Source organism: Bos taurus, chromosome 25 (genome assembly GCF_002263795.3).
Source record: "Bos taurus isolate L1 Dominette 01449 registration number 42190680 breed Hereford chromosome 25, ARS-UCD2.0, whole genome shotgun sequence".
Taxonomy (NCBI): Eukaryota; Metazoa; Chordata; class Mammalia; order Artiodactyla; family Bovidae; genus Bos; species Bos taurus.
In genome coordinates this window covers 26,491,013-26,514,314 of record NC_037352.1, presented here as the reverse complement: position 1 = coordinate 26,514,314, position 23,302 = coordinate 26,491,013, and the positions used below count along the sequence as shown (strand labels likewise).

The 23,302-nt window shown below is 50.3% G+C and overlaps 2 protein-coding genes across 2 annotated transcripts; both read left to right on the top strand.

The window, feature by feature from the left end:
• The first annotated feature begins 843 nt into the window (after nt 1–843).
• SPN (sialophorin) lies at nt 844–4,549 on the top strand. The gene is given in 2 exon segments (NM_001103102.2): nt 844–913; nt 1,286–4,549. A coding segment is annotated over 1 exon segment (1,449 nt). The 5' UTR covers nt 844–913; nt 1,286–1,349; the 3' UTR covers nt 2,799–4,549.
• Nucleotides 4,550–8,131: 3,582 nt separating this feature from the next.
• Nucleotides 8,132–22,836, top strand: QPRT (quinolinate phosphoribosyltransferase). The gene is given in 4 exon segments (NM_001035446.2): nt 8,132–8,194; nt 20,880–21,415; nt 22,146–22,277; nt 22,350–22,836. Coding segments are annotated over 4 exon segments (900 nt in total). The 5' UTR covers nt 8,132–8,181; the 3' UTR covers nt 22,569–22,836.
• The last annotated feature ends 466 nt before the right edge of the window (nt 22,837–23,302 follow it).

Here is a 23,302-nt window from a genome sequence, read left to right as displayed (position 1 = left end):
CCCAGAGGTGTAGCTACTGAGCCCACGTGCAGCAGCTACTAAAGCCCGCGTGCCTTAGAGCCCGTGCTCCGCAACAAGAGAAGCCACCGTAGTGAGAAGCTCAAGTACCACCCACTGGAGAGTAGCCCCCACTCCCTGCAACTAGAGAAAAGCCTGTGCAGCAACGAAGACCCAGCACAGCTACAAGTGATTAAATAAATACAAAGTTTTAAAAATTAAAAACAAAAAGATGATAGCGTATTCGGTGCTTAATAACCACTTTGATTTAGTCGGGCAGTCCATCCCTGGGGCTGTTGCAGTGACCACTTCCCACTTCTTGAGAAGTCCAGAGCCTACCAGGAATTTCACGCAGCCTGCAAAGCCTCTCACTGCCCCTAGCCAGAGTCAAGGGCTTCCTCTCGCCCTGGTATTTCCTGGGAGCTCCTGGGGCAGAAGTGCTAGCCTTGGGGGCGCACCTAACAGCTTGGGGACCACAAAGGCAAAGGAAACCGCCTTCCCCTCCCATCTCCTCCTCCACACCCCTTGGTTTTCAAGCACCCATCTCCACCATAGGGTGGTGCCATAGCGTCATCTGCTCTGACCCCTATACCTGTTCCAGAGTCACCAGCTTGCCATCCCATTTTCTAGTGAAGATCCAGGAATCCCCATTCCAGAACCCGCCCACCATCCCCACCTGCTGCAGCTGAGACCCCAGAGCCCCTGTCATCACCTGGGACCCTGAAAAAGTGAGTGATGCCTCTCTCATCACAGGGCAATGTAGGAGCGGGGAGGGTGGGGCAGGATGCTGGGTGAGGTGGGTGGAGCCAGGGGCCACTTCCTTTCCCCTTGGGGCCCCTGACAGCCAGTCTTGCCCCAGCTTCAGGAGGAGTTGGAGCAGCCTGGTCGCAGCCCTGTGCCCTTTTCAAGTGAGCTGGTAAGCGGTGGGACGTGGTGGGGCAGGGGCCTCAGTGGACCTGGGAATGTGCCTCTGGTTTGAGAAGACCTTGCCGGATAATGGGAAAAAAGGATGAGGAGCCATTGGAGCTGCATGGGGTCAGGGCAGGGCAGGATGGGGTGGCAATGGCTACAGCGCACCGAGAGGTCCTGAGGGATAGAGTTGATGGGGGTGCTGCCAGTATCTTGTTATTTCTGACACTAGTGAAAGCAAGGGTGGAAAAAGCCGTTGAACCGCAGAGTTCGGCCCGGCAGTTGGCAGGGAAGTGGGCAGGAGGGGAGGGCCTGGCTCGGTCCTCCCCCTGCCCGCAGATCCTTATGTGTTCTACTTCTCCAACTTCCCCACCCGCAGGTCCCAACTCCTGCTCACGCCCGTTGCTTTGGAAATGATCCTGCTTCTCCTCCTCTTCGGGAGCATGGGGGCAGAAAACGTGACTGAAGTGTCTTCAAGAAGCTCTCCTTTGTGGACATCTAAAACCACAATAGCCTCTCTTTCTTCGGTCTCTGAGACCCTAACTTTCAACTCAGTGACAACCAGTCTTACAACAAACGAGGTCTCTAAGATGAGTGATAACCCTGAGCACCAGACCTTACCGCCTTCCTCGATTCCCTATATAGCCGATGTGGTGTCCTCTCCTGAAACTTCCCCCACTGCCAGCAGGGGCAGTCCTGTATCTGAGTCAACAATCTCCAAGGAAGATTCAAGCAAGAAATCAATAAAGCTCATGAAAACCCCTGATGCCACCAGCACACCTGGTGTCTCAGTAATGAAACCTACAGGATTCCCTACTATGACTAGCAAAACCATGGCAACTAGCCCTCTGGAGACCTCCAGTGCGACCAGCAAAGTCCTATTAACTATGGCAACTAGCTCTCTGGAGATCTCTGGTGGGACCAGTAGACCTCCTGTCTCCATGGCAATGAGCTCTTTGGACACCTCCAGTGGGACCAGCGAAGTCCTGTTAACTATGGCAACTAGCTCTCTGGATATCTCTGGTGGGACCAGTAGACCTCCTGTCTCCATGGCAACGAGCTCTCTGGACACCTCCAGTGGGACCAGCGAAGTCCTGTTAACTATGGCAACTAGCTCTCTGGATATCTCTGGTGGGACCAGTAGACCTCCTGTCACCATGGCAACAAGCTCTCTGGAGACCTCCAGTGGGACCAGGGAACCCCTTGTCACCACGGCAACTAGCTCTGTGAAGACCATCAGTATGACCAGTGGATCCCCTGTCATCATGAAAACTAGCTCTCCTAAGACCTCCAAGGGAAGTGGACTCCTGGTCACCACGCCAGCTACCTCTCTCAAGACTCCCATGGCGACCACTGGCTCCACTGGCCATGAAGTAACAACATTCAGCCCCAATACCTCCACAAACGTAAGCAGGAGGGACAAACTAATTCCACCTCAGGGGACAAAAGGCACCTTGCTGGTGGCTGTGCTTGTGGCCCTGCTGGTGGTCGTTGTCCTCGTGGCCTTAATCCTGTTGTGGCTCCGGCGACAGAAGCGGAAGACAGGAGTCCTGACACTGGGCGGCGGTGGGAAACGCAATGGGGTGGTAGATGCCTGGGCTGGGGTCGCCCGGGTGCCTGATGAGGAGGCCATGACAGCCACAGAGGGAGCGTCTCGGGGGAACAACGACTCTGATGGCCCCCACAGGGAGGGGTCTGGCCAGCGACCCACACTCACCACTTTCTTTGGTAGACGGAAGTCTCGCCAGGGCTCCATGGCCCTGGAGGAGCTAAAGGCAGGGCCAGCCTCCAGCTTAACGGGGGAAGAGGAGCCGCTGGTGTGCAACGAGGATGAAGGTGCAGAGGCCCCTACTTCTAATGGGCCAGAAGCGAGAGAGGTGAAGACCCCTTAAGGCTCGAGAATCTCAAGACTGGAGTTCAGAACCATTCCCGCTTTTATCACCTTCCCTCCCATTATCACCACGAGGTTGATATCCAACATCCTCATCCGTCACCCAGCATTTGCACCCAGCACTCTTTGGATTTTAACACAGCATCTTCAGCCTTAATCTTCATTCAGCTTCTTAACCCTGGCTCTTCTAGCCAGCATCCACCCCCAGCACCTAGACCAGGGCCTACACCCACTGAACACTTGCAGATGGAACGAATGAAACTTCCTCATCAACACCTACTTCTCCCCATCACATTTTCTCCACATTTTGGTCCTTGAAACTAGCCGCTGAGTCTCTGGAAACTCCAGACTTCCTGGATTGGTGATTTCTCAGCGGGTTCCCCACAGATATCAGAGTCTAGGAAGAAGGAATTGGCAACCCAGCAAGCTCCCACTTCAGGATTACTCTGGAAAGTATATTTGGCCCCATGGATTAGAACATTTGTACCGGATTAGCCCATGAACTGCCTGTAACTCTGGGTGCCAGTGGTCTGTGCCAGGCCAGCCTCGGGGTGCTTTCAGTGTATCTATGACAGCGCCAGGCCCCTAGACTGGCCCATGGTCCCAGCTGCCACACTCCCCCCACCTCTGGACAGAGGCGGCCAGAGGCTTCGGTTGTTTCTCCTCCCAAGAGCAGAGGTGAGAAGTTTCTGGGCAGGTGTAGTTCTTAGAAGTCTTGGTGTCTGCGTGGGTCCACTCATGCGTGCGGTTTGTGTGCAGGAGGCGAGGACTTGGTGATGTTTGTGACGGACAGTGGGAAGTAGTACAGACAGTGTGAGGGAGGGGGCAGGAAGGGCTGCAGAGGCTGGGGAGATGCCACCCTGAGGAGGTGCTGAGAACATAGGCACCCTTGTCTTTGCTCAGATGGGTGGAGGTGGAAGATTTAATTCTGTCTGTGGCCTGGCTTGCGAGAAAGACTGCATGTGTGACTGAGCGTCGTTCTTCAACTCAGCCTCAAAGTACCCCGTAACCCCTACCCCTATCCCCTCTTCCCCTCCCCCACCCCTCCAGTCACACCCTCCCCCACTTCCCACCCCCGACTCTTTCATCCATCATCCCCTGCCCTCCCCCCACCACCCCGCCAATGCGCACACTGAGTCCCAGGACTCGCTGATGCTGTTACCCGTTTAATTGTTTGTGAGAGAGGGAGCTGTGACAGGTCCCAGAATCAGGAGCATCCCTGTGGCTCTGGGATGGAGAAAAGGGGGCAAGACCCAGCTGCACTATCTCTGAGACCAGCCCACGCCAGTACCCTGGGCACCATGTGGACCCAGAGGCCGTTGGTATTTCCCCAGAACAAAGAGGATTTGCAAAGAGGAAGTTGTTGAGTTAAGAGGAGCAATGACCAAGAGCAGACATACTGACCTACGAAAGGAGAGGCCAAGAGACACCATGGTGGTGTAACTGCCAGGTGGTTTGGATCAGAGGGGATGTGGGAGACAGGGAAAGGGCTGGGTCAGTCAGTTCATGGGAGGGTGGGGGAGAGATGGGGAGAGAAGTGGCAGAAAGTGGCCAGGGACCCACCCAGAATTGTGCCACCCACACGTGGGCAAGTGGGGGTGGAAATCTAGTCTTCCCCACACTTGTCTGGGTGCCTTTTTTTTTTTTTTGGCCATGCCGTGCAAGCAGGAGGGATCTTAGTTCCCCAACCAAGTATGGAACCCACACCCTTGTCAAATAAATAAATAAAAAATAAAATATTTAAAATACTAATTTTGTCCTGATGGTAAAATAATATTTTTCCTCTTTTGCAAAATTGCCAGCACTCTCTAGTATCTTAAATAACAGAATTCTCTCACACACCCAACCATATATGGTGTCTTATTCTTTATCTTATATTTTAAAACGCATGTTCCTATTTTATTTTCAAAAGCGCACATTATAATCAGTTACAAATACAGCTTTGTCATCCAGTGCAAATTCCAGGTGGACGAGGATTTTGGTCTTGAAAAATCTATTCATGTAATTCACTTCTCCAGACAGGAAAAGGGTCTCAAAACATGGTTCGAAGGATATTTCATTTCTAAAAGTGGATATTTACACTTCATTTTCCTCTGCATCCATAAGTCTGCTCCTGTTCTGGGAAGGTTTGGGGCCCAGCCATTAGCCATCAGAAAACTCAGGCTATTCTGGAGATCGTCTGTGTATCCCCAGCAACAAGCTGCCAGTGGGTGTCTTCAGGACAGCTAGCCAGGCCATGGCCAGACCTGGGGTGCTTATCAAACCTGCCTGCCCAGCTCATGTCTTCAGGACAGCGAGCCAGACCATGGCCCAGATCCCCAATGCTCCCAGACATGGAGAGGGCCACATACTCACTCCTGCATTTGCGCATGCTCTGCCTGAAGCCCGCCCACACCCCGTCTTGCCCACCCCACACGCATCTTGACTTCCCTCCAACCTCCTCTTAACCATCAAGATGTTGCTCAAATGTCACCGCCTTTGCGAAGCCGCCCTAGCTGCCTCCATGCCCAGCAAAGGGTTGCTCCTCCACTCCAACAGTGCCTCAAGTGACAGTAGGAACAACTGGGCTGTGATCATGCGAAGGTGTCCCCTGTTCCTGTCGTCTTTATGACTCCAGATTCTGGAGCCTGGCATGCTTACCTAATATGTGTTTACTGAATGGAGGAGCAAATGAATGAAAGAATGAGCAAACAATGTTTTTCATGTAAGCCATGGCAGGATCAGATGTCTTTTGACTTTGTCTTTTGCAGGTACAAAGTTAATTATTAGAGACATAGCACAACAATAAGTGGGAGAGCACGTGGAGAGACAGTTTGTTTAGTTAACACAGAAGCAAGGCAGAGATGCACACCCAGAGAGAAAGGGTGGGGGCGTCCCCGCTGTGAGGAGGAGCCAGATCGGTTTTTTGACTGAAACTGGCATCCAGGAGCACGGCCTGAAGGCAGTGCGACCGGAGATGGGAGTATCAGCCTAGTTCAAGTTAGATAGGGTGGGAGTTTGGTCTAAGGCAAAAGAAGAGGTCAGGCTTGAAATATATTTATCCAGAGAATAAGATGTGTAGAACTAATTGACTATTGAGATGATAGTCAGGAGGAAGAATGAGGTTAAACTCCAAGGTTTCTGTCTTGGGAGACAAAGATGCTGACATAATTATGTGAAAATGCAGAGAGATGAGCAGTTTGGGGAGAAAACATGAGTATTTATGTACTTATGTATTTATGTACTTATGTATTTATTTATATTTTGGCTGCTCTGCACAGCTTGCAGGACATCAATTCCCCAACCAGGGGAATTGAACCCCAGGCCACCGCAGTGAAAATGCTGAATCCTAACCACTAGTGACCAGGGAACTCTCCATGAGTTTGTTTTTAGAACTGTCAGGAGGGATATTAGAAGTAGAGACCCGAAATTTTGGAGGGATCAGAGCTGGAGAATGAAGAATCATCTGAGTTTGCATAGCAATTTAAATAATGGCACTGATGGATAAATGCATAAACTATCATTCATTGTGTAGAATGAGAAAAGGAGAGAGCTGTGGAGAGAATATTCTTGTGTTAGGGCAAGCTAATTGCTATTAATAAGCAACTGCCAAATCTCAGGGGTAGAACTCAAAAGAAGCTTTTTCTTGCTTATGCAACAATTTAGTGTTGGTATTTGGAGGGCAACCTTCCACGAGGTCACTCAGGGACCCAGGCTCCTTCTATCTTATGGCTCTGCCATTCCTAGGGAGGATAATGGGAAGACTGGAAGGGGCCTGTATCATTTTTGCTCACATTCCACCAGACAGAATTCAGTCACATGGTGGTCTCTTTTCCTGGGGGGCTGGGAAATGTAGTTTAGCTGTGTACTCAGGAGGGAAGGGGCTTCCCAGGTGGTGGGAGTGGTAAAGAATCTGCCTGCCAATGCAGGAAGAGACACGAGTTCAATCCCTGGGTCAGGAAGATTCCCCTAGAAGAGGGCACAGCAACCCACTGCAGTATTCTTGCCTGGAGAATCCCATGGACAGAGGAGCCTGGCGGGCTACAGTCCATAGCGTCGCAAAGTTGGACACGACTGAAGCGACTTAGCATGTATGCTCGCCAGGAGGGAAAGAGGAACAGTCCTCACCACACTGAGGGGACACCACAATTTGAGGAAGAAGGATCTGCAGGAGACAGAAGAGAGCCTCGAGGAGAGAAACCAAGAGAAAATGACGTCTAGGGGAAAAAAAGGGAGAAATGGTTCGAAGAAGGGCTGTCAGGAGCTAGCCTGGACTAGAGAGAGGCAAGCAAGGACGGAAGTGCAACAATGGAGCTCGAGCTTGAGCTCTTTCCGTTTTGTGCCGCAGGACCCTTGTTTGCCTCATGTGAGTCCAGGTCCTGCTGGGGTCGAGTGCTGCAGAGGCAGAAATCAGAGAAGTCTGGGAAGAGGCCAGGGTCTAGCAATCAGTCAATGGTCCCAGCGACCTTAGCAGGTGGTTCCAATGAAGAATTGGAATCTCCAGCACTTCTGGAACAGGAACCTGCCTGAAGTCCCAGTACCATAATTGGCAGTTTCCTGGTTTTATTGTTCAGAAGCCCGGCTCTAATCTGTTTGGGGGCCTGAAAGTACTTTGGGAAGAAGGAAGGGAAGGGAAGTGGCTATATGCTGAGTTTCTACTCTGTGTCACCCATGAAGTTTTTCACTTGAGTCTCAGCTGAAACCATGAGGATGGTATCACCCCATTTTACAGCTAAGGAAATGGAGGAACAGAAAAAGGTCAAGAGGTATCTGAGATCAAAAAGGGTGGACGTAGGATCTCCCCAGTGCACCATCAGAAAGGCTCTCCAGGGGCTTCCCGGGTGGCTCAATGGTATTAATAAAGAACCCACCTGCCAATGCAGGAGACACGGGTTTGATCCTGGATCTGGGAAGATCCCACACGGGGAGGAGCAACTAAGCCCGTGTACCACAACAACTGAGCCCATGTGCCCTAGAGCCCGAGCCCTGCAACAAGAGAAGCCACCGCAATAAGCCCATGCAGTGAAACTAGAGACTAGACCCCGCTCACCACAACGAACACCCAGCACAGCCAAAAATAAATAAATAAAATTATTATTATTATTATTATTTATAAAAACGCTGTCCAGCCCTCAGAGGGACCACAGGCCCTGGGGCAGGGCTGGGGAGGCTGGTGACTGGCAAGAATAGGAACCCTCTGCTCAAAGAGGAGAGGACTTCTGAGCTGTGTCTGAGTGTCCTGGAGGTAGGAGGGAGCCCCAGACTGGGGCAGGGCTCTGGTCGGGTGACGGGGCTGGTCAGACTGGCCCCACCCACCTCCCTCTGGCAGCCCCACCCCCAGCTTCCGGCCTCTCCAAACATTGGATCCAGCAGTGGACACACCAGTCGGCCAGCTCCAAGCTCTCATGGACCCTGAAGGTAAAGAAGCCTCCCAGACCTCTCTCCTCTGTGTCCCTGAACCACCCTCTGCCCCTCTTCTGCCCATCCCTGCATCCCATCTCACCTCCGTCCTCAGCCTTCCCCCTCCAAGATGAGTCTCTGCTGGTCCCCAGCTACTCTCTTACCTACCCCTGTCTCCCTCCAGCCTCTCTGACCCCAAGCACTCTTTTCTGCCCTCCAAAGGCCTCTTCTCACTCTAGTTTCTCTCTCTACCACGGGTCCCAAGTTGAGCTCTGGGGAAGAAAGGGGCTTGAGCTCTGGGAAATTCAGGGATGGCCTGGAAGTGGCCACATCTTTGGGGGTGCTGAAGGTGCAGGGTAGTGGGAGGCTGGAGCAATTCCGGACTTTGCCTCTCACTAACAACTCTGGAGGAGTGAGGCAAAGTCCTATCCCATGCACCGTGAGGGCGGGGGAGGGGGCCTGAGTCCTGTGAGTCCTGGGATTCGAACGCATGTGAGGAGTGATGCCCAGAGGAGGCTGGATGCAGGATGGTACAGGCTAGGCTTTGGAGTCAAAAAGCCTCCTGTTCGAATCCAAGCTCCACTAGGAATAGGCTGTGTGACCTTGAGCCAGTCACTTGAGGTCTCAGGGCCCCATTTCCTTGTATCAGCAAAATGATAATACTATTAATAGTTTCCTGCTCCTGAGGTTGGGGATGGGGGCAGGGAGTGACAGGAACATGGAGGGCTCCCTGCAGCTTCACAGTCCTCTCCCCAGCCTTCTCCTTCCCCAGCTCTGGCCTCCCTCCCCTGGGCCCTCTGGCTTGGCCGTGGAACCAGCTCCTGGGGGGTCAAGACCAGTTCTCAGTTTAGAAATTATCTCAGAGGACTTCCCTGATGGTACAGTGGATAGGAATCCGCCTGCCAATGCAGGGAACACGGCGTCGATCCCTTATCTGGGAAGATCCCACACGCCGCGGGCTCCTAAACTCTGTGTGCCCGTAGCTATGAGCCTGCGTGCTGCAGCTACTGAAGCCCGTGGGCCTAGAGCCTGTGCTCCCGACAAGAGAAGCCGCCGCAGTGAGAAGCCTGTGCGCTGCAACCAAGAGTAGACCCCACTCACTGCAACTATAGAAAGCTGGTGTGCAGCAACAAAGACCCAGTGCAACCAAAATTAAGCAAATAAACAAATTATTATTTTTTTTTAAAGAAATGATCTCAGAGTGAGAGCTGGGGTTCAGGTCCCATCCCTGCCACCAGCTAGTTGTGTGACCTTGAACAAGATGCTTAGCCTCGCTGTGCCTCGATTTCCCCATTGGGTCAAGAGTAAACAGTGCCTACCCTCAGGTTGTGGCAAGGATTACATGAGATAATACACGTCAGGCGCCTGGTACTGAGATCACTCAGTGCAGTTACACTGGTGATGATGTTGGTCCTTACAATCGTCTCTCCAGCTCCGAGACCACCCAGGTTCCAGTTCCATTCTGGGGATATGTGCTTGGATTGTCAACTCAAACTCCTCTGGTGCCACCAGCTCCATTTCTGTTCATGTCTCACCAGCTTCCCACTCAGACCGGAAACCTCAGGGTCACCTTTGACAGCTCCCTCTCCCTTGAACCCCAATATCCAGACAGTTGCTGTGTCCTATGGATTTACCTCCACGTCCTTCCCGTCCTGCCTCCCTCTGGGGGAGCCTTCCTCTGAGTGGCGGCCTTCACACATGTGATGACACTGATGTTTAACCAAGCCAGAAGGGTTGGTGCTGAGATCACTGACCGGAAGTTAAGCCAGGAGGGAGTAGTCAGATCAGTGGGGTGAGGCAAAGGCTGGGGACGCAGAGGAGAGGAGGGGCGAGGACAGAGTTGGGCCAAAAGCAGATGGCAGGCTGGGACTTCCCTGGTGGTCCAGGGGCCAAGACTGTGCTCCCAATGCAGGGGACCTTGGTTCGGTCCCTGGTCAGGGAACAAGATCCTGCATACTGCAACTAAAGATCCCACACCCTGCAGTGACCAAGACCCGGCACAGCCAAATTTTAAAAGAAGAAGAAGCAGATGGCAGGCTGGTGGCCCAAGTGTGAGCAGGGGGAGATTCCCAGGTCTTGGGGTGTGGAGTGCAGGAGGCAGTCCCTGTAAACAGATGCTCTCCCTTTACCCTTTATCTTGGTTCACTGCTTCCTTGCCTACGCTGTTGCAATAGTCTTGCAACTTATATCTTTCAGGGTTTCCCAGGTGGCTCAGACAGTAAAGAATCTGCCTGCAATGTGGGAGACCTGGGTTCAATCCCTGGGTTGGGAAGATCTCTGGAGGAGGGCGTGACAACCCTCTCCAGTATTCTTGCCTGGAGAATTCCATGGACAGAGGAATCTGGCGGGTTACAGTCCACGAGGTTGCAGAGTCAGACACAACTGAGAGATTAAAGCACATTACATCTTTCAAGAACCCTAGGCGTGAGACTTCCCAGGTGGTCCAGTGGCTAAGACTCTAGGCTCCCAATGTAGGGGGCCTAGGTTTGATCCCTGGTCAGGGAACTAGATCCCACACGCCACAGCTAAATATCCCACATGCCAAAACTAAAAAGATCTCACTTGTCACAGTGAAGATCAAAGATCCCAGCAGGGGTGGGGTGGGGTGGGGTGGGGTGGAGGCGGGGCTGCAACTAAGACCTGGCACAGCATTTATTTAAATAAATAAATAAATATTTTTTTAAAATCTTAAAGGAAAAAAAAAGAATCCTAGGTACAACTTGCACACGGAAACTTAAAAGTGCATTTTTCATCATGTGACTTCAGATCAAAAGTTTGATGGATCTGCCATTGCCTGTTAAGTGAGACCCTAACTGCTTCCTGTTATTCAGGGCCTGCTCAGTCTGGCCTCTTCCTCCCACTCAGCTCTCTCTCACCCTGTGCACCTTCGGCTCCATAAGCCTCAGGCCTTCCTCTGCCCATCTAGCCCCAGCCTATTCTCAGAGCCAGCCATCTCCTTAACAACAGGTCTCCTCTCCTTGTCTGAAGGTCTGTAGATCGTTTTACCACTTGTGTGATGGGCAATCCCCTCTGGCTCTGGTCATTTCGCCTCTCTAGGGAGAGAAGGGGAAAAGAAAACTTCTGGAAGCCGAGGTGCTAACCAGCCTCTGTCTCCATCTGGTGTTTGCCAAATGGATCAACAAATAAATAGATGGGAGAACAAAGCTGCCAGAGTCAGACACCTGGGTTCAACGACACCAGCTGGGTGGGCATTGGCTCAGGCCCTTAACGTGAGCCGCCCATTTCCTCCTCATTGTAACCCTGTACTTTTTTCATGAAACTGACTCTCAGGGAGGTTAGGAAATTGCCTAAGGTCACCCAGCCTGTAGGTGATGGAGCCGGGATTCAAATCAGGCATTTCCGACCAAGCCCGCCCCTGCCCCCCACGCAGGCTATTCTTACCGCCCCAGGGACAGAACGCTGGATCCCTGGATTGGCTTATAGAATTCTGTGGATAGTGATATGATAAATATATAATAATTTAAAAATAATTTAGCGAATTATGTGATAAGGTGGGATAAGTGAGGGGACTCTGGGTCAGCCTGCCTAGACTTATCCTGCCTTCACACACTTCGGAGCTGTGTGAACTTTGGGCAAATTACTTTCTTATTCAGTGCCTCAGTTTCCTTATCTGTAACAGGGGGATAATAATAGTACCTACCTTATGAGTGTTGTTGGGAGGATTAAATGTATTAATATGTAGAAAATGCTTGGAACAGGGCTAGGGAAGGACCATATGTGTTAGCTGTTATTCTTATTATACACGGTGTCACTTCAGATTCTATTATAGACAAGTGGTAGCAGGCATCAGAGTTTTAAGAAAAACCTATAAATGCAAAACCTTTAAAACTGACATCTATTTAAAATTTTTTTCCAGTCAGTTGGGGAAAACCATCATCACTTGCTTTTAGCTGGAACATTTTTTCAGCCTCATATAAGTCACTGTTGTTCCAAGTACAAGCCACATGGTTACACATGGTTACACCCGGTCACATATCAAATTAAGAACAAAAACTTGTGGTATTTGTCTTACGTGCATTTGTAGAACCTGCCTTTGTGCCGGTTCATCAAAAGCATGATCAAGTACTTATTACATGAGAGGAAGAAAGATGCAGGGATGCGAGCTCTGATTCTAGCCCATTCCCTCTTGGTACCAAGCCACTGGCCAGTTAGGGCAACATAGAAAAATGAGTTAATAGGGATTCTCTGGTGGTCCAGAGGTTAAGAATCCACCTTGGAATGCATGGAATGCTGGTTTGATCCCTGGTCGGGGAAACTAAGATTCCACATCGGTTGGAGCAGCTAAGCCCGTTCGCCACAACTACTGAGCCAAGCATTCCAGAGCCTGTGCACCCATAGAGAGGTTTGTGTCCTAGAACAGAAGGTGGCAAGTGCTGCCATAATTAAGACCCAGCGCAATTAAGACCTGATGCAGCCAAATAAAAGAGTGAGGAAAGTTTAAAAAAAAAAATCAGTCAACAATCCAGAATCCAGATGAGAACAGCAAAAGTGCCAGTGGTGGGAGGAGGGAGGAGGAATCTTCAAATATTCTGCCAGAGTCTTCAGTTTATCTGCATCTTTTTACATTATTTGTATAGAGAGAAATGCAGGAAATTTCCCCAGATGCTTTGTGTGTGTGCATGCTCAGTTCAGTCCTGCCCGACTCTTAGCGACCCCATGGACTGGAGCCTACCATGCTCCTCCATCCCTGAGATTTCCCAGGCAAGAATACTCAAGTGGGTTGCCATTTCCTCCTCCAGGAGATCTTTCTGACTTAGGGATCGAACCCTCATCTCTTGCGTCCAGCAAGAGGCAGGTGGATTCTTTACATCTAGTGCCACCTGGGAAGCCCTACCCCCTACCCCCCATCTCCGCCCAGATGCTTCAGATTCCCTCAAAAACAGAGATGCCAGTTTTTTTGAATCCTCTCCCCCTGCAGTGGAAGCACAGAGTCTTAACACTGTACTATCAGGGGAGTCCCAGAGATGCCAATATTAAAAAAAAAATTCTTGAATAACCAATGAAGAAAGTATTGCCTTGAGAGATCAAGGTGATACCTCACATGGTCACACTATAATCTCTGAAGTCCAGGTGTCTTGAGAAACTATTTACATAGAACAACAGCTAGGATAAAAAGGGGACAGACAGGGCTTACAGCTGTTTCCTCAGTGCTGCAACTTCTGCTCAGGCAGCTGCAAAAACAGCCTACTTCTCTTGTGCAGTTCCTTTCAGCTTCAGCAGCTAATTAGGAGAGCCTTATTTTCAAAGCTCCCCACAGGAATTTCTGTTGTTCGAAATGCACAAGAGAGTTGGGGCTTAACGAAATCCAGATGTATTTATTTGTTTTTCAGGAACATTCTGCATTTACAATGGCTGATCTTGCCTAAGAGAGCCAGACAGGAAGCCCTGCTGGAGGAGGCAGTGTGGTTCTAAAGCTAAAACTACCTTCTTTGGACAGGGAAGACCAGGGTCCACGCTGGTCATTTTCTTTTCTTTTCTTCTAAATTTTTTGTTTTGTTTTGCTGGAAGGCATGGCCTACGGGATCTTAGTTCCCCAACCAGGGACTGAAACCAGGCCCTTTGCAGTGAAAGCACAGAGTCCTAACCAGTGGGCCACCAGGGAAGTCCCATTCTCTAGCTCTGTTCTTTAGGTAATTTCCCTTTGCATTTCTGAACCTAGATTCTCTGTCTTAGTGACCTCTATCATGAAGAAGGGCAGTAAGTAGAATTTGACTTTGTGTATATATATATATATGTAGGCTTCCCAGGTAGCTCAGCTGGTTAAAGAATCTGCCTGCAATGCAGGAGACCTCAGTTTGATTCCTGGGTCAGGAAGTTCCCCTGGAGAAACGATAGGCTACCCACTCCAGTATTCTTGGGCTTCCCTGGAAGCTCAGTCTATAAAGAATCCACCTGCAATGCGGGAGACCTGGGTTCGATCCCTGGGTTGGGAAGATCCCCTGGAGAAGGGCATAGCAACCCACTCCAGTATTCTTGCCTGGAGAATCCCCACGGACAGAAGAACCTGGCAGGCTACAGTTCATGTGGTTGCAAAGATAGTGACTAAGCACAGCACACCACACACATATATTGCAAGTGCCAGGCATGTGGTACTCACCAAGGTATAATAGTCACACAGGTTCTCGTCCTATGGTTCAGAAGCTCTCAATTCTGAGTTAGAATTAAGCTACCACATTCCAGACCAGTTACATTAGAATCTCTGGGGGTGGGGCCAAAACATTATATACATTTGGCACAGCTCTCTGGATAATTCCATTGTGTAGCCAAGGTTGAGAATCACTGCTCTATTCATCCTCCCAAAAAATTTCCTTGACCTTATCCTAAGCGAAGGTCCTCTCTCTCCTTTCCATTGTTATCTATTTGTTTTACTTTTTCATTATAGAGAAATTTCAAATGTACACAAGGTAGATAGAAAAGTATGATGAATTCTCACATACCCATCATCCAGCTTCAACAACCACCAACTTTTGGCCAATCTAGTCCCATCCATACTCCCCCACCCTTTTGGTGATGCCGCTCCACATGTAGGCTCTTAGTTCCTTGACCAGGGATTGAACCTGTTCCCCTTGCAGGGAAAGGATGGAGTCTTAACCACTGGACTGCCAGGGAAGTCCCCATACCCTTTAATTTCTAACTTCCAAGACTATCTTAAAGGAAACCCAGCTCTCAAATATTTCCATACATAAATATCTCAGTACTTTGTTATTTTTAAATTGTTTTTTAAATATACATTTTTGGATCACAACCATAACCCGATTCAAAAAAATATTTCCTTAATGTTACCAAATACCCAGTCAGTGTTCAGATTTTCAACTGTTTTGTAAATGTTCTAATTTGATTTCAATTTGTTTGTTTGAAGTAGGATCCAAATAAGATCCATTGTGACAGGTTAGTATGTGGTTTGGAGAAGGCAATGGCACCTCACTCCAGTACTCTTGCCTGGAAAATCCCATGGATGGAGGAGCATGGTAGGCTCCAGTCTATTGGGTTGCTAAGAGTCGGGCACGACTGAGCGACTTCACTTTCACTTTTCACTTTCATGCATTGGAGAAGGAAATGGCAACCCACTCCAGTATTCTTGCCTGGAGAATCCCAGGGACAGAGGAGCCTAGTGGGCTGCCCTCTATGGGGTCGCACAGAGTTGGACACAACTGAGGCAACTTAGCAGCAGCAGCAGCAGTATGTGGTTTAGATTCTTTTAATCTTTGGTTTTCCTTGCAATGTATGGGTGGCGCTAGTGGTAAAGAACACTCTGGCCAATGCAGGAGACTGTAAGAGACTCAGGTTGGATCCTGGGTTTGGGAAAATCCTCTGGGGGAGGGTATGGTAACCCACTCCAGTATTCTTGCCTAGAGAATCCCATGGACACAGGAGCCTGGTGAGCTATAGTCCCATAGGGCTCCAAAGAGACAGACACAACTGAATTGGGCTATCTTTCCTATGGTCTGAATTTGGCTGGCTGTATCCCAGTGGTATGGTTTAAAACATTGTTCTGTCTTCTGGTTTTCTTGTGAATTGGTGGTTGCATTAGAAGTGTGATCTGACTCTGGTTCAGCTATTTTGGCAAGAATATTCCACAGGTTGAGGGGTGTTCTTTCTGGAGTGCCCAGTATCTGGTTGACTTTCCTCTTGATGTTGGCTTTTGATCCAATCCCTGGATCCACTGGGTTACTAGGGTTGCAAAATGATTCCTGCCTTTTGGCAGAGTATTGGTTCTTGTTTTTATTTAAGTAGACAACAATTCAAAGCTTTTTGGTACATTGACCAAGTGATGCCACCATCACCAGACCATTTCCATCGCCCCAGTAAGATCCCATGTTGTTTAATTTTCGGCCCCAGACAATCACTCATCTGATGTCTTGTCTCTCTCCATTCACCTTTGCTGGGTGTTTTATATAAACCAAGGTATACAACAGGTGGGTTTGTGTGAGCACAGGTTCTTAACCTTTCTGTGCATCTGAATCCCACAGGGAGCATTTCCAAAACTTGGGTTCATGGGAACCGCCCTGGAAAGATTTTGATTCGATTGATCTGGGATGGACCTGAGCAGCAGAGTCCAGAAAGCTCCCAGGGGATTCCGACGTGCAGCCCAGGGGGAGGGCCCTCCTTTCCCAACTTCCGTACCCCACCCCTCACTTCCCGTGACCACGTGGCTTCTGCCTCAGAAACAATCTTCCATTTGCCCCAACCCCGCCCCGGCTCTTCCATTGGTTTCTGCCCAGTTCAGGGCTTCCTCACTTTCTGTCTGGCCAGTTGCCCCAGCCTCCTTTTGCCTCCCAACCCGTCTCCAGTTAATGGCTGAAGTGACCTTTCTAGAACTCAGTCATAATCACACCATTCCCTCCTTTAAAATTCTATGATGGCTCCCAGGATTTGTCCAAAGTTCTCCGCTAATTGGTTTAGCCCCTTTTTCACTCTGGCCTCAAGCTCGAGACATTTCTCCCATGAGTCCTCCACAGCCCTCCCTCACCTCCTTTATCTTCTTGCTTCTGAACCTTGAGCACTTGCTCTTTTAGTGCGAAGTGTCTTGCCCTCCCTCCTCCCCACCTCCTCACCGCTGCCTGGCAAACATGACTCATCCTTTAAGTGATGAGCTTAAATGACCTTCATGTCATGTCATGAGCTTCATGACCACTGAAGCTCCCCGCTTCCTCAGGGACATTTAGTCATTTCTTCCTTTTCGCTCTTGGTAAATGCTTCATTCATCCCATCAGCTAACACACCTACTGTGTGCCAGTGTCCCTGCTGTTGTTCAGTCACTCAGTCATGTCTGACTCTGCAACCCCATGGACTACAGCATGCCAGGCTTCCTTGTCCTTCAGCATCTCCCGGAGCTTGCTCAATTTCATGTCCACTGAGTCTGTGATGCCATCCAACAGTCTCATCCTCTGTCGCCCTCTTCTCCCACCTTCAATCTTTCCCAGCATCAGAGTCTTTTCCAGTGAATCAGCTCTTCACATCCTGTGGCCAAAGTATTGAAGCTTCAGCATCAGTGCTTCCAGTGAATATGCAGGGTGGAATTTCCTTTGTGTTCTTGAGGGTGTTAGAAATATAAACTACCTGAATTTTCATAACAAGTCTATGGGGTTATCAGTGTTATTCCCATTACAGTTGGGACACAGAAGGTCCCCTGAAAGGTAGAGCCACCTGCCCAGGATTACTTAGTTAAATGTAATAGAAGCAGTATTGGAACCCATACTGACTGGTCCTGGAGTCTGGGCTCTGATTCCTTCCACTGTGCCACCTCTCTGCTCAGATAAGTATCATTAAACACTTAGTTTCAAACTAAACAATATAAGGGGACTTCCCTGGCGGTCCAGTGGTTAAGACTAGGCGCTGCCAATGGGGTGTAAGTTTGATTCCCAGTGGGGGAATTAAGGTCCCACATGCCTTTCGCATGACCAAAAGATAAAAATAATGTGAAACTGGACTTACCTGGCGGTCCAGTGGTTAAGAATCTGCCTGCCAATGCAGGAGACATGACGAGTTTGATCTCTGGTCTGGGAAGATTCCGCATTCCTTGGGGGCAATTAAGTCCTCGGGCCAACAACTATTGAAGCCCACCGCCCTGGAGCTCATACTCCACACCGAGGGAAGCCACTGCAATGAGAAGCCTCTGAGGCACAACTAGAGAAAAGCCTTTGCAGCAATGAAAACCCAGTGCAGCCAAAAATAAATAAATAAATTTAAAAATAATATGAAATTGTCAATATACAAGCCGCACACTTGTTTGGGTCAGCGTGCCAGGCACTTGGGCTATAGCAGAAAATTCAGTGGACCTCTTGGCCCCAGGGAGAAAACACCAGCAGAAGATTACACTGATGGATGAACAAGGAGCTGGGTGAGCACGTGACCCGGCTTAGGCGGTCTATGAGAGCCCCCGGCCAAGGAAGTGATGTCTAAGGGAAGATCTGAAGAGGACTGAGAAGTGAAGGGGGAGTCTGGGGCGTGGGTGAAGAAAGGGACTTCAGGAGGCAGTAACAACCTCAGAATAGCATAGGCGAAGGCCTGAAAGCTAAGAGAAAGAGCTGCCCATTCTGCTACCCAGCAGTTAGTACCTGGCACGGAGCAAGTACTCAGCAAGGATTTGTCCAAAGAATAAATGAAAAATGGAAAGAAGTCAAGAGAGCTTGCACGAATACAATGAAAGTGAGGCTTTAAGCAGGAGAGCGATCCACTTAAATTTCCATTTTTACGGTTTGATTTTTAAAGTCAGGTTTAACGAGGTATAACCAGAGTAAAATTCACCCTTTCCTGTGTCAACTTCTGTGAGTCATGACAAATGCATCAGTACTGTAGCCACCATCACAGACAAAATCCAGGCTAGTTCAATCACATCCCCAAACTGGGTGCTGCTCCCTTTGTGGGCAGCCCCTCCCCCACCGTCAGGCAACCCCTGTTCTGTTCTCTGTTGCGTCATTTTGCTTTTTCAAGAACATGGTTACATAGATGGACTCAAATAACATGTCACTTTTTTTTTTTTTTTGGCTGTGCTGGGTTTTTGTCACAGCATTCAGGGTCCCGTGCATTGGAAGGCAAATTCTTAACCACTGGGCCACCAGGGAAGTCCCAGCGTGTCGTTTTTTGAATCTGGCTTCTTTACTTAGAATACTGCATTTGAGACGTGTGTGGTGGGTGTATCAGTAGTTCATCTCTTTTTTCATTGCCAAGTCGAATTCCATTGTATACATGCATCACAGTTTGTTTATCTGATACTCACCAGTCCAAAAATTCAAATTCGCTTTATAAAGTAAACATCACGGCACCTGGGTCTGAATGGAGTGTGGGCCTTTGCATCCACCTCTGCTCTTTGTTCACTGGCCTTTTGCCTGGCTGGATCGTGAATGGTGGAGGCAGGACTATGTCTTTTTCATTGACTTTGTTCCCAGCACCTGGCCAGGCCACAGCTGGTTCTGAGGAGGGAATGGGAAGCCACTTGGGTCGTTGCAGAGAAGAACGTGGGGTAGGAGGGTCAGGCGCAAGCAAGATCTGTGGCTGGGGTGGGGAGGGGCAGGTACTTAGTTTTGGGAAAGAAATGCTGAAAAAGAAGGGCCTTGGGCTTCCCGGATGGCTGGGTGGTAAAGAATCCACCTGCCAAGGCAGGAGATGGCAACCCACTCCAGTATTCTTGCCTGGAAAATTCCATGGACAGAGGAATCTGGCAGGCTACAATCCTTGGGGTCACAAAGAGTCAGACACAACTGAGCGACTGAGCAGGCATGCACCTTCTGAGAGTAGAGCAAGCCAGACCGTCTGGCCTTAAACTTCAACTTGGAGTAGGACTTCCTGGTGGTCCAATGGTTAAGATTCCATGCTCCCAGTGCAGGCGTATGGGTTCAATCCCTGTGGGGGTGGGGGTGGGGGCAGACTAAGATCCCCACATGTGGCGTGGCCAAAAAACAAAATCTTCAACTTGGAGTGAAAGTAGGGGAAACAAAACTAAACAACCCCCTTTAAAGGCTATCGAATTGTCCCCTCTGCCCGCTTCAAGCGAAGTCCATCTACGACGCCCTCCACGAGGCTGTAGTTCTTCTCTTGACCAACAGATGGCAGTGTTGCACCATTCTGTGGTCACCCCTCTCATTTCAACAGACACAGGGGCCCAGCAGTAAGGACCTCAGAGAGCACTTTGTCCTTAACGCTTAAAGGGCTCGCCCACACTCCTGAAGCTCTGTCTCGAAAAGCAAAGGCTCAAACACAATCTCCCCATGTTCTTTCCTCCTTACACAATTCCATCTCTAGAGACAAGGCACATTTTGGAAGGCAAAGGTGAAGCGCAGATGCCCGTGACCCTGAGGCCCGGCTGGCCTCACCCTGCTGTCAGTTTGCTTTGTGACCTCAGTTGGCTTGCCTTTCCTTTCTGGTCCTCAGTCCCCACGTCTATAAAAAGCTGAACTTCCAGCTTTAAAATCCTTGGTGCTATGGAGAAGACAGGGGTCGGAAAGACATACAGCTCATGTTCTCCTGGGAGCTTCAGCTAATAAATAACCCATCCTTCTATGCAAGGCAGATGGAAAAGCCGCAGAATGACATTTTAGGTGGCTGCATGTCTCTTATAGTTGACAATAGCTGTTGATCCAGCACTGGGTTTACCAGATACAATACAGGGCACTCAGTTGAATCTCAGATAACTGACAGATAATTTTTAAGAGTAAGCATGTTCTAAATATTGCCTAGAATATATTTATACTAAAAAAAAAACTTTGATGTTTGTCAGAAATTTAAATTTAACTAGGGGACTTCCTGGTGGTTCAGTGGTTAAGAATCCGCCTGCCAATGCAGGGGACACAGGTTCGATCCCTGGTCCTGGAAGATCTCACATGAGCCCTAGCACCCTGGAGTCCATGATCTGCAACAAAAGAAACCACCACAGTGGTGCCTGCACACTGTAACTCGAGAGTAGCTCCTTGTTGCATAGAGAAAGATTGCACACAGCAATGAAGACCCCATGCAGCCAAAAATAAATACATACATAAATTTAACTAGGTGTCATTCAGTCAATCTGGCAACCTTGTTCAGCTTACAAGGCCTACCCAATGCCTCAGCCCCTCTCCCAGGACCCCCAGATCTTCACCCTGACTGGCTAGTGCCCAATCCAGCCAGCTGTTAAATATTTTGACCATCACCCGACTATCAGAAAGGCAGCCAACATGTAATGCCGTTCTCTCTCTTTCCCTCCCAGGCCTGGCGCATCTGCTGCCTCCTGCCACTCTGGCCGCCCTGGCAGACAGCTGGCTCCAAGAGGACTGCCCAGGCCTCAACTACGTGGCCTTGGTCTCGGGGACAGCCCCCTCGCAGGCGGTGCTGTGGGCCAAGTCCCCAGGGGTGCTGGCAGGGAGGCCCTTCTTTGATGCCATCTTTGCCCAAGTCAACTGCCAGGTCTCCTGGTTTCTCCCTGAGGGATCAAAGCTGGTGCCTGTGGCCAAGGTGGCCGAGGTCCGGGGCCCTGCCCACTGCCTGCTGCTGGGGGAGCGGGTGGCCCTTAACACGCTGGCCCGCTGTAGCGGAGTTGCCAGCATGGCTGCCGCTGCGGTAGAGACCGCCAGGGGGACCGGCTGGGCTGGACATGTGGCAGGCACGAGGAAGACTACACCAGGCTTCCGGCTGGTGGAGAAATACGGGCTCCTAGTGGGCGGGGCTGCCGCCCACCGCTACGACCTTGGCGGGCTGGTGATGGTGAAGGACAACCATGTCATGGCAGCTGGTGGTGTGGAAAAGGTGTCTATCTGTCCAGCTGAGCCCCTACCCTGGCCCTGCTCCAACCCCAGCCCCCCTCCCAGTTCTTCCCCGCTACCAGGGACCCCCAGCCACTCCTTGGTGAAACAGTGATGGCCTGGCGGGGACGGGGATGTGAGACTCCTTGACCCCTCAGAGGTTCCATCTGTGAAGGGAGGGGTTGGACTTGCTTCTTCTCCAGCCTTCTTCAGCTGGTTGGTATGATCCTCAAGGGCAAAGGACGAACTATTGGGAAGCCAGTGTTGATGACTCTACCACCTTGGGCAGTTCACTCGAATTCCCTGGACCTGTTTCCTTTATGTGAAACTGTGCTTGAAGACCTCTTTGAGTCTTAATATTCTGAGTCGATTGAACTCAGGTCCAAATGCCAAAGTGTGCTGAATCTGGCCTTTTTTGCCTCACAAAAATGGTAATTTCATGTGGTTTCACCTAATGTGTGTGTGCTAATGTGCAAGAAGCCATTTCCATGCCCCGTTTCCTCATGAACCCCAAGTGTTAGTCACTCAGTCATGTTCGACTCTTTGCCACCCCATGGACTGTAGCCCACCAGGCTTCCCTGTCCGTGGGATTCTCAAGGCAAGAATATGGGAGTGGGTTGCCATGAACCCCAAGCTCATTATCTATCTGGAGCCTTTTGCGTGGCAGTCCCAGCTCACTTGCCCTGGGGAGCCAGGTGCCACCCGGTCTCACTGTCACCCCTCTGGCCTGCCAGGCGGTGCGGGCGGCGCGGCGGGCGGCTGACTTCGCCCTGAAGGTGGAGGTGGAGTGCAGCAGCCTGCAGGAGGCTGTGGAGGCAGCCGAAGCAGGAGCGGACCTCGTCTTGCTGGACAACTTCAGGCCTGAGGTGAGGCCGGGGTGGTTTTCTGGGGAGGGGCCGAGTTGGGGCTCTCACCTCTCCCCCGTTCGTGTCCCGCAGGAGCTGCACCCCACGGCCGCCACGCTGAAGGCCCAGTTCCCCAGTGTGAGTGTGGAGGCCAGCGGGGGCGTCAGGCTGGACAACCTCCCGCAGTTCTGTGGGCCCCACATCGATGTCATCTCTTTGGGGATGCTGACGCAGGCGGCCCCGGCCCTCGATTTCTCCCTCAAGCTGTTTGCTGAAGGGGCCACTCCAGTGCCCCACGCCCGCCGGTCCTAAAGCCGAGGAGGCTACCCAGGCAGCGGAATAAGGTGGTTTCATGGGACCCTCGAGGTTTCTTTAAGTCCGGCGGCCAACAGGACACTTTGGCGTTAGACTGTGCTGAGGCCGGCTCTGCCACGCACTGCCTGGGAGACCGCGAAGGACTGACTTCTCCGCTCACTTCAGTTTCCTAATCTGTAAAATGGGTCTACTCAACCTCATGGACTTCTTGGGGGTCATAATTAGCACAGAGTAAATGCTCAGTAAATGTTAGAAATTGCCATCATTCATCTGTTCTAAGATGCACTTTTTTTTCCTCCACACACGGGAGTTGCCTTTAACTAACAGCGTCTAATGGGCCCTGTCAGACAGACATGGGTTGTCACAGAGCCCTTGTGGTCTGTGCATGTGGCTTGTAGGTACAACATGATTACGATCTATGTGGAAATTAGTCCAAAACAACTCTTCCAACAAGCATAAAATGGAAATTGTAAGCACTAAGAAAGGACTGGTTTGACAGTTTTCTTTTTAACTAAGTGTGTGTGTTTTGGGGCTTCCCAGGTGGTGGAGTCATAAAAAAATCTGCCTGCTGATGCAGGAGATGCAAGAGACATGGGTTTGATCGCTGGGTTGGGAAGATCCCCTGGAGGAGGAAATGGCAACCCACTCCAGTATTCTTACCTGGAAAATCTCGTGGACAGAGGAGCTTGGTGAGCTACAGTTCATGGGGTCACAGAGCCGGACATGACAGA